Source organism: Arachis duranensis, chromosome 6 (assembly GCF_000817695.3).
Source record: "Arachis duranensis cultivar V14167 chromosome 6, aradu.V14167.gnm2.J7QH, whole genome shotgun sequence".
Classification (NCBI taxonomy): Eukaryota; Viridiplantae; Streptophyta; class Magnoliopsida; order Fabales; family Fabaceae; genus Arachis; species Arachis duranensis.
This window is the reverse complement of record NC_029777.3, coordinates 102780436-102792179: the sequence shown is the minus strand read 5'-3', so window position 1 is coordinate 102792179 and position 11744 is coordinate 102780436. Positions and strand designations below refer to the sequence as shown.

The 11744-nt window shown below is 33.3% G+C and overlaps 1 protein-coding gene across 2 annotated transcripts; it reads right to left on the bottom strand.

Moving 5' to 3' along the window:
• Positions 1 to 232: 232 nt before the first annotated feature.
• Positions 233 to 2441, bottom strand: LOC107495176 (BURP domain protein RD22). 2 transcript variants are annotated; one of them, XM_052262697.1, is made up of 3 exons: positions 2309 to 2441; positions 1986 to 2097; positions 233 to 1332 (listed from the first exon to the last, which is right to left on the bottom strand). In XM_052262697.1, exons 1-3 carry the CDS (start codon positions 2345 to 2347, stop codon positions 524 to 526), a joined length of 960 nt encoding a protein of 319 aa, XP_052118657.1. In that variant the 5' UTR covers positions 2348 to 2441; the 3' UTR covers positions 233 to 523. The 2 variants fall into 2 exon arrangements, with proteins under 2 accessions (XP_052118657.1, XP_015971760.1); XM_016116274.3 differs by having other exon boundaries at positions 233 to 1359; positions 2309 to 2440.
• Positions 2442 to 11744: the final 9303 nt, after the last annotated feature.

Below are 11744 nucleotides of genomic sequence, written 5' to 3'. Positions count from 1 at the left end.
AAATCATGTGTTGACTTTCATTCAAATTTTCATGTTTGTTATAACTTTTTCCGAAGACTCGTGCTGCTGCCTGATGCACTTTGGTCGCATTAACTAAAATAGGCAGTGGATCTTTATAGAATTTAATTTGCTAGTTTACTCTTTAACGTGATATATATTTTTAACATTTTTGCCTAAAAAAAGATAGTGTATACTATACAACCACTGCAATCCCAAATCAAAATACAAGATATTCATGCGAATGAAAAGTCTTCGATATATATATATATATATTACATCACAATTCATCATAAGCAAATACAGAATCAATAAAACAGTAAAATGAACCGGAGCACTCATTCTTAATTAATCGTCCATTTCTTTTTCTCTGTACCTAGACATTGATTTTGCAATGTACAGAGAAAGTGAAGTGTTCAACAAACTAAGAAAAGAAAGGAATTAGAAGTAGAACAGTTCTTTCAGTTTAATTATGAAACCAAGTAGTTATTAAGCGACTTCACAAATAGTATCCATGAGTTTCTTTTTACTTTGGAACCCAAACAACATGGTCCTCAGGAAGAAAGTGACAAATTGGAAGAGTTCCAGGCTCAACTTTCAGAACTTGGAAGGCCAAGTGCTTTGGGTTCCATCCCAATGTGTTAGTATGGCACACCGCTATTGCTTTAACTCTGCTCCCATCAGCACCCTCCAAAGGCACATAATAAGTTTCAATGGTCTCTGTTTTATGACAATAAAATACCGCGTAAGGGTAATTCTGTAAATGACACACAACTCCCTCCTTTTCTCCCAGTTTCTTCACTCCTTTGGTAACCGTATACTTTTGCAAAACGCTTTCTTTGCTCACTTCGGTAGAAACCGCCGCAACATTTTTCCCAATCTTGGAAGTGCAGAAATCAACCATAGACTCCAAAGAATTCACGCATTGCTTTTCCTCTCCAGAGATCGCAGGCTTTTCGCAACTGACTATTGTATTTAGCATGCTTTTGGCATCGTCCGAATCTGGTTTGATGGATAGTTTCTTGAATATTTCCTTCGCCTTGGTTGACGCGAAGGGAATGGAATCTGCGAGTCGGCGAGGAATGAAGGATGGTAGATTGGAAGGTTTGGTGAAGTGCAGGTTGATCTGTGATCCATGACGCAAGGTCTCTTCTAAGAAGAAAAGCGCGACGTTGGGATCGTGATGTAACTGTGTCTCCGTAGCTGCATATACATAGTCAAATGGAGAGTACCCTACGCCGACGTGTACTGGCTTTCCTCTTTTCCCAGCTCCCACGGAGACTCCTCCGTTTCCTCCGCCAACGTTGACGTCGGTGCCATCTCCTTCGTAATCCACTGAGGTGAATTTCTCATTCAGCAAACCTTTCAAATTTGGTCAATGTCAGCTCAAGTATTTTTTTTAAGCTTAATTGCGGATTTTTTTCGTGTTAGAATCATTAGATAATAATTTAATTTTTAATTATTAACTTATTGTTTTTCAAGTCTTATATGTGGTTAGATATTTTTGCTAAGATATTTATTTGCAGAAATTTTGGTACTCGATATTTATACCTATGTTACATCACTAAAATAGTAACCTGATATTTTTAACAAAAGGCAACTTGAACTCAATGATTAACAATTTGAATTATTTTCTGGACTTGTTGAATTTATGTTATATAAAATGATTTTAACTTATCTAATGGGACAAATTGTTGTATAATACGAGTTGCCTACTAGAGGCTGTAGCATTTCATGTTTTCATCTCAAAATCTCAGCCTATGTAACTAATGTACTACAATGACATTTTAAGATATAAACTTCTAGGAAAAGAAAATGAAGTAATATAGTAAAGTAGTGTTGTTTTTTTTTAATCTTTTTATCTGTCATTCCCAATTAATTGATGACGATTTTGTTGATAAAGATTTAAAATTAGCAATTAAAAATGATGATATTCAGCATAAGAAAAATGAACAAGGCACCATCCGAATTCTGAAGTACAATATGACCTGTAGGGTGTAGCAGACTGGTGATTGCCTTTGGCATTGGAGTTTCTGGGAGCAAGGACTTCCAATAAATTTGAGGAGACAATTCAGCATTATTAGTTGCCACTAGTGAAGCCTGCATTTGGAAATAGAACTTCATTCTCAATTTTCCATAATAATAGCAAAGGCAATTTCAGATTAAAATAGACTTTGAATAATGGGTTAGTGGTTTATAATACCTAAAAGGTTCAAAGTAAAACAAAATTTCACACAGTCATATTAATATTAACTTAATTTATTAATTATATATTGATAGGTACTAATAATAATTATATGCCTAAGCTTACCATGAGAAATGTAATAATGGGAAAGAGATGAAATCCCATGATATTGGAGAGCTAATTTATGAAGTAGTTATCAAAGTTGAGAAGATCGAAGGGTGTGGAGAACAATGTGTGTTGCAGCATTTGTATATATAGTGAAATGGATTCTCAATTGGGTTGCTTGAAACGTAACAAATGACCACTAATTTTATCAACTAACTCATACACGTAACTTCTATTCATTCAACTGCCCCTGTCTCCGCCAATTTTGTTGCAAAGCTATTATGAGACACAATTATTGCTTCTATTTCAAAGCTGAAATACATGTCTAGTTTGGTAGAGTATATGGCTAAAACAAACTAGAAATGTTTATTTATAATCATGTTTTTTTTAAATAATTATTGAAATGATTTAAGTTCGCCACGGCCAGCCAGGCAAGTAGAAAAAAGGGACTAAAATAAAATAAAAAGATTGTCTAATGATAAATATATTGGGCATTTATTGACAATTATTCGTTAAAACCTCTCAAAGAAAATTTATTCAAGTTCATCTTTTAGTAAGATTGGAGAACACAAATTAGTTCTTTTAGGATCTACTTCTCCTATTTTTCTTCTTGTTTTAATAGGAGGCAACCCTGGAACAGCATATTGGAATGAACCCGGGGAAGGCATTGGACATTGAAGGTTTTTGGGTGCTTGTGGTATGAAACTAAGAAGAGTTATGTTACATGTATATTAAAATCAACTACCAAAATCAGCCACCAGTATAAAATACATGTTAAAATATAGATACACATTGAAAATAAATTAAACCGTACATATATTTATATATAAATATATTGATAGCTAATTTTAGTGACTAATTTTTGTGTATAAATAACATTTTTAAACTAAGATTTTGTTGCTACAGCATTAATGAATCTTTTGTACGATATTACTGTTATATATTGAGGTTATTCATGGTATTTGAATACATGACAATATGATAAGAAAGTAGTGTAACATATTTCGCGAAATATTCCAGCCAAATTTCCTTCATATACTTTTAATCTTTATTTTGTATTATTCTAACTATATTTTATACGAGTAACTGATGTAATAATTAATTTTTAATATATATATTCCTAATAACGTGTATAATGGTAAATTGTTCAAATTTTGCATATTTGTGTAAATACTATATTTTTTATTCAAAAAATAAAAGAATTCTGAGTTTTTTCAATATCATAAAATAAAAAAATTGGATGGTCTTATGTTTAAAAAAAAAGGAAAAAAAGAGAGAGGGAGGAAAAAAAGTTTCGAAAAAATAGTAGTGCTGCTAAAGTAATCTGTAACTCACATATTGGGCCTCACTTACAACTTACAAGTCAAACTAAACTTGCTTGTTCCTGACCAAAAAAAAAATACTTGCTTGTCAGGCCATAACTATAAAAAATAACAAAAACAAAAGTTAGTTATAGAAATTCTTCCAAAAGATTAATTCAAATCACCACCCTCTCCTAATCAAGAATTACAAAGTGAACAGTAGCTATTAAGATAGGCCTTTTAGATTTGAGACTATGTGAGTCCTTCACTCGGACTTTACAGATTGTGTTAAGGCAAGCTGAAAAAAGAAAATTTTTCTGCTAAACTCTTTTTAACACCCTTAAGGTGGATCTTCTAAAGTGGAATAAAGACACATTTGGCAACATTTTTCAAGCAAAGCGTAGAATTCTAAATAGAATTGTCGGCATTCAAAGAAACTACTCTTAGGGTAACAACCTTTTCTTGGAAGAGCTTGAACATAACCTCAACAAGGAACTGAATGATATCCTTGACAAAGAAGATACTTTCTGGATGCAAAAATCAAGATAGAAGTGGATAGCTGAAGGAGATAGGAACACCAGATACTATCACACTAAGACTATTATTCGAAGAGGAAAAAATAAAATCTGAAAACTGATAAATGAAGACGGAAACTGGATTGAAGATGAGGAAAAGCTAAAGACACACATCATTGACCACTTCCAAAATCTCTACCAAGAGCATGTAAGTATTATACCTATAGAAAGTTTACATATAAACAGTACTGATTTTAGTGTTTCGGATTGCAGGCCCTAATAGCTATACCTGCAGATTTGGACATAAAGAATGCGATCAACAACATAGGATCCTTCAAAGCACCTGAAAGAGATGGTTTCCCAACCTTCATCTACAAGAACAACTGAGAGCTGATGAAAGGGAAAGTTGGCGAGTTTATAAGGAACTGTTGGAGGGACCCTAGTCTTATTGGTTTACTCATAGCTCTGGTTCTAAAACTCAATAGCCTTGAACTTATCAAGCAATTCAGACCTATAGCTCTATGCAAGGTAAGCTATAAAGTGATTACCAAGATTTTGGTGGAAAGGGTCAAGTTGCACCTCAATGAGAGAACAGTTATTCACCAGTCTAGCTTTATCCCTGTAAGGAGAATTCAAGATTGATGGTTATTAGTGGTTAAGAGAAGGGGGTTGAATTTTGGCCTTCTTTTAACTTTGCTAGTAATTATGCTTTCTGTAGAGAGAATACAGGAGATAATTTGATTTTGTCTCCTTACACGATAGGAGCCAGAACAGAGTTGCTTGTAAGAATTGTTATGGTGAAACGTTGCTTAGTAGAGAAATCAGGAGATACTTTATTTTTGTCTCCTATGTTGCAGAACCAGTAATAAAGAAGAGAGTAGAGAATGACACACATATGTATCCTGATTCGGTTATCCAGTGCAATGTAGCCTACATCCAGTCTCCATCACAACAATGATGGAATTTCACTATCTTTTCATCAGATTACAAACACCAATTCTTCCTATGATCTACTCCAATCCTATTTGGGACATGTCTAGATTCTAACTCAACCTGAACTTGACTAGGACTTACCCTAAAATTTAACTGCAAAGTGCTAACCCAACTTGCAAGGGAATTCACTCAGGATCATGACACAATAGAAACACTTACAAAGGATTTCTGAAATAACTTAGGCTTTTTCTCCAAGTCTAGCTCACTGCCTTTTTTCACTCATTGGTTTTGTCTTATAAACTTCACCATGTTTGTATTTTACCAATGAAACTCAGACAGACTAAATTGAGAAAAAAAAATTATAAAATAAAAACCAAGAAAGAGAAGAACATGAACAACTCAAGGAGCTATGAGGATCGAAACTAGTGCTCTTTCTCTCTTACTCAATCCTTGGCCGTTCACCCATATTATAGAGGAGTGAAACTTCCATGGTTTGAACCATCATCAGCACTTGGTTTGTCTTCTTCTCCAACATTCAGAATCATCAGCGGCATTCTTAGAGGTAAGAAAGAATAGAAGCAGTAACATGCGACCATACATTTCTCTCTCAACCTTTTTCTTCAAGAATCTTGAATCTGGGCTGTTGATCTTTGCTTTGGCCCCAAGTTTGTTTCTTGGCCGTTGATGAACCACTGAACACCTTTGACTTCACTATCTTCATAGTTTCTTGAACAGTGCTTGGGACATAGTTTCTTGAACAGTTCTTGGGACTCCGAGGATTTCTTCACGATTTCTTGGTGAAGCACAACTAAGGAATTCACCTTTTTGTGATCCTTTGTAGGTTGAGATCATCCTCTGTTTGTAGCCCTTTTACTTTCTCTTCTTGCTTGAAAAATAGAAGCTAGCTTTGTTCTTGTTTTTGCCCTAACTCTAGATATTTTTCTTTTTTCTTTCTCTTTGATGTAGAGTATGATGTGATGTGAAAGAAGGAGAAGAGAGAGAAGAGAGAGTTTTGGTTCGGTGGATGTGAAGTGAAAGGATTCAACTAAATTGAATTTTGAATACCTAGTTAGTGAAGTGTGAGTTTTGATTATGGATCACCGAATTGGGCTTGGTTTGGGTTAACTTGTTTTTCTTCCTTTCTCATAGTTCAGGTGTTCAAACTTTGGATTTTGGAATAAATGGTTTGATAAAGCTGAGCTTGGTATTCGGCCAGAGAGTGTGTGTGTGCGTGCGTGTGTTTGTAAGCTTGTTTTTCATGCTTAATGGGCCATTTTATTCTTCTTGGGCCAATTTGATCAAATCACTTTTCTGCACACTAAGCAAAATATGTCAAACAAACAATTTAACAATAACCTAATAATGTTTAGTCATCATCTTAATCATAGTTTAGTTTACTAAACTCAAAAAATTTTTTCTTGATGACAAACATTATTAAATTGAATTGAAAGGAAATGAAAGAAGTTTTAGAGACTTCCCTTTGATGTTTTCTTTGTCATGAAGCTCCCCCTTTCCTTTGATCTTCAAGCTCCCCCCTGAATGTTTGCATTTTATAACCTGATACCAACAAGCTATTCACATAAAATATGTCAAACATTCAATGATTTACAAGACTTTTATCCAAACTATCATCAACCAGCGTTGAAATAAGCATAAATCAGAGCTAATCCAAATATATCAATAAGTATCAAGCTGTAGATTTAAAATACAAGAACAAATCAAACAAATCAAATTAGCAGCTTCATCAATCAATTCTCAAGTTCCAAACAATTTTATCACAAGTTCAAAATAGAGACAACCTTTTTGAACAGAGGCGGCCATTTTTATTTTATTTTTCTTTCTCTCCCTTTTGTTATCAAGGAGGGATGAACCTGCATAAAGATAAGTCTAACAAGCAAACCCGAATAACAAACTGAGCAAACATGTTAATAACATAGTTAATAGTCTAGTTTTATTACAGTTGTCCCAAAATAGACAGTATCCAAAATAGTTTTCAGAAAACAGCAAAATAGTGTGCCATTGAAAGAGAGTTCAGAAATAAGAAATAACAACTAAATAATAAACTTCCAGAAGCAGCAGGAGATATATACTAAGCATCAGAGTACTCATCCTCAGTTCCCAAGTTTTCTTCCTCTTGCTTAGACAATACTTGATCCTCATCCAACGAATCAAGGTACTTTAAAAGTACTTCAAATCTATTTTGATACTTTTGCAATGATTTCTTATTTTGAAGTGCAAGTCTCCGAGATTGTTGGCTAGAATTTACCATTTGTTTAGTCATGTTAACAAATTCTTGAAGTACATCTTTAACAATTTCATTAATCAGGTATTTGTGTGAGCTGAAAGTACTTGCAACCGAATGAGGAGGGAGGCTTTCATCTTCAGTTTCTTCCATGACATGATCCTTAGTGGCCTTAGAGCTTTTTCCTTTTGTTTGCTTCACTGCACCACCACCCTTAAATGATGAAATTTTGTTTTTCTCGAGTTCATTGCTTATATCAACAGAAAAATACTCAAAAACGCAGGTTAAAAATATTCTATATGGGAGTGAGATATTTTTATCACTTTTTACACAGTCAAGCATGTGACGCATCATGAGATATGCAAAGGAGATTGGAGTAAGATTGAGGACAGCATAAAGGACTAAGGTGTCATAGATGGTGACCCTTTGGTAGGATCCACTTTGAGGCAGGATTATGTGGATTATTAGGCGGTGAAGTTGAGCTCTTACAGGACCTAATGTTCTGTGAGTAGGGATCATTTCGTCTATAAATGAAAAACTTTCACATATGTTGGCCAGTGCTTCCTTCTGTGATATGCCAAGGTTATCATCCCATTTTCCAGATACATAGGCATTTACTCCAGTATCATAATAATCGAGGGCATCAGTAAGGGATTTTTTGTTTAAAATAATTTGATGGTCCTTAATATATGAATGAATATCTCCATCATAATACAACATATTAGCATAAAATTTTCTGACCAAGTCGGAATAAACAATTTTTTTTATTTTAAAAATAATTTTTCAATTTAAAAATTAAAAATTTTCTTTGAAATCCAGACCCTTATCTGCCAGAGCATCCATATCAGCAACATAAGATGAACAAAGAGGACATTTTGAGATTACAGATTTATGAAGCTCAAAGTCCATGCATGAAGAGAATCGAAGAAGGTCATAATGTGAATGGAACGGTTTCCAAAATGAGATTTGTAATAAATAGATTCCAAATTAGAGGGTTCTTTCACAGATTGAAGAGAATCTCTTTTAGTACCTTTGGTTAGTCGACTTGATGGAGTAGAATGTCCAGGAGGATGAGAGGATGAGCGAGGAAGAGGAGATGGCGGGTGTTCCTCGTCAGTCATGGGCTTTTTTCTCTTTATCGCTTTAGCCCTTGAAGAACTAGCCTCCTGTGGTGTAGATGATGGTCTAGGATAAGTAGTTTTGGTTCTTGCCATAGAAGCGGGTGGTTAAGAGGAGTGTGAGTGGATATGAATGTGAGTGTAAGATTGAGGCCTGGAAAGAGAAGGGTTACGAGGAGGATGAAAAGTTCCTGTTCCTCTACACATTGCCACTTTCTTTCTCATCATGAAGGAAATAAAGGATGGAAAATGGAAAGAGAATATGGAAGTAGTGGAGTAATGGAAAGATGAGAAGTTTTCTTGATCGAAAATTGCCTTAAATGCATAAAACTTTCTAGAAAACTCAAACCAATTTAATAAAACAGAATTCAAGAAATTTTGAATTTTAAAATCAATGCATGCAGTTTGGAAGTGACTAATCAAAAGGATATTGAAAAGTAACTGCCAGATTTGACTTAAAATAAAATACTCCTCTTTTTATGTTTATGATCAAAACAAGCAAGAGACCTACTTCATAAAGCAAAGTAATTTTCTTTTGGTCCTAGTGGTGGTGTTAAGGAAACTGATCCGTCACCTTATAACTCGGTCTTTATTATGCATTATGAGTTATAATTCGGCGTTAATTATCATTCATTCTTTGCTTGTAACTGACACCTTCATTACCGACTTAATGACCAAACGGTCGTAACATGAATATCATTCATCAATTCTATGCCTATAAAAGGAATCTTCTATATCTAATCTCAGGGGGTAACATGATAAGTTCTATATCATGTCTTACATTCTATATTCATAGAATTATTACACACAACACGTGATAATTTTTATTTCATGTCTTACATTCTATCTTCATAGAATTATTCCTATACCTCTTAAACACTTACTGACTTGAGCGTCGGAGTGTCTTTTGCAGGTACCCACCCCCTTGTTCTCTCCTTACCGACGTATAACTCATCCCAACGAGAAGTTTGAAGACATTTATCGACGGACGAGCTATACACCGGCCAAACTCAGCAAGAACAATTGGCGCCGTCTGTGGGGACGGGTAAAATAATTCCCACTCCCCTTAGGTTCATAAAATTCAAATTTTTGAACCAATTTTAACAATCTTTTTTTAAGATTTTATTTAATACCTTTTATCAAAATATAATCTATCGTAACTTTTCATAAAGTATGTACTTTATACATTCAAATTGTTTTATTTTTACGTATCATAATATTTCACATCTCATAATCGATCAATAAACCAATCCGAGAACAAACTCGACTTTCAATCAATCCGAGAACAAACTCGATTTTCAATCAATTTGAGCACAAACTCATTTATCAATTTTGCTTACTTTTTTAAAGTTCTCTGTTTACACAAGTAAAATTATATATTTTATTCAACATACTTTTGCATTTATATTTTGTGTAACTAATATTTACTGATTTATTAGTTATATTCAAATCTCAATATATGTTCTATACAATAATTGCATATAAACAACCATGTCAATTGCATTTTTATTTCATTATGTATTATATTTTTATTATTTAATGATTTCATTTATACAATTAAATGACGGTAATGATGAGTTCAAATCTTAAAATTGGATTTCATCAAATATTAATTGTATATAACTGTTACACTATTCATTTTATGCTATTAAATTTTATTTTACTATTTGTTTAATGCAGAAAGTTATTAAACAAAAAATAGTTACAAACATGCAAATTTGTTACTTTTGCACAAGGAATATACCTCATAGCTAAACAAAATTTATTATATTATTATATGATTGTTATCTTATTGCTTTATTATCAAATTAAAGCATGTCCTATAAAACAAAATTTAGATATTCACATTTGACATGTATGATATTCATATATGTCATATTCTTCTCTATAACTATCAACTTTCAAGGTATATTTTTCTACTTTGAACTCTTTTACTTTTACAATTATTCAATATACGTTGCGATTTTGTATATATTCATTTTCTCAATTTATCTTATTCATGTCAGACCTTCGCTATAAATTATAAATATTCAAATAACTAATTGCTTTGAGCGAGAAATTCATCAATAAGCTGTTGTGGGCCGGAAAAATTATCAAGACAATTAACCATTATATCCTCGGATTATACAATCGATTCCGTCAATAGATATCCATCTCTGAACTTTTCAGTTCACATACAATCAAATGCTAAAATTGTTCTTAAGCGGAAAAGTATCCCCCACGCAACTATCTTGATTGAATGACTTTTATCACTCAATTATTTTTTGAATAAGTGCCGATATGATAACCCGACTAAGCTTGGGGGCTCACTATATCATTATTCAGTTATCTTTTAACCGAGTTATAAATTATTTTATTGTCTAAGCTTAGCCTGGATCATATGATCGGCAGACAAAGCTTGGGGGCTATGATCCGTCACCTTATAACTCGGTCTTTATTGTGCATTATGAGTTATAACTCGGCGTTAATTATCATTCATTCTTTGCTTGTAACTGACACCTTCATTACCGACTTAATGACCATCATTTCAATCTTAATGACCAAACGGTCGTAACATGAATATCATTCATCAATTCTATGCCTATAAAAGGAATCTTCTATATCTAATCTCAGGGGGTAACATGATAAGTTCTATATCATGTCTTACATTCTATATTCATAGAATTATTACACACAACACGTGATAATTTCTATTTTATGTCTTACATTCTATATTCATAGAATTATTCTTATACCTCTTAAACACTTACTGACTTGAGCGTCGGAGTGTCTTTTGCAGGTACCCACCCTCCTTATTCTCTCCTTACCGACGTATAACTCATCCCAACGAGAAGCTTGAAGACATTCATCGACGGATGAGCTATACATCGGCCAAACTCAGCAAGAACAGAAACATACAAGGCTACCTTGGATTTGGTTCACGTTCAGATTCATAGTTATTCTTAACTCATTGTCTGAACTTCATAAAATCTAGAGAAAGTCATCATCTGCCCAGTTTTATCTTCTTGCGAAATAAGAGACAAAAGCAACCAGAAAATTTGTTAATAATTTTTGGTTCAAGAATTCAGAATTAACAATCCCTTAAGCAATTCTCAATTTATAGAATCTATCTTCACATAGAGATTTAGTAAAAATATCTGCCAATTGATCCTCAAATTTTACAAATTAAATATCAAGTGTACCCTTTTACAAATATTCTCTTATTGAATGAAATCTAACTTCAATGTACTTAGTTTTTAAGTGCAAAATAGGATTTTTACAGATATTTATGGCACTCAAATTATCATAAAACAGAGGGATACTATTGATTTACAATTTGTAATCATCAAGTTGTGTTTTAAACCATAT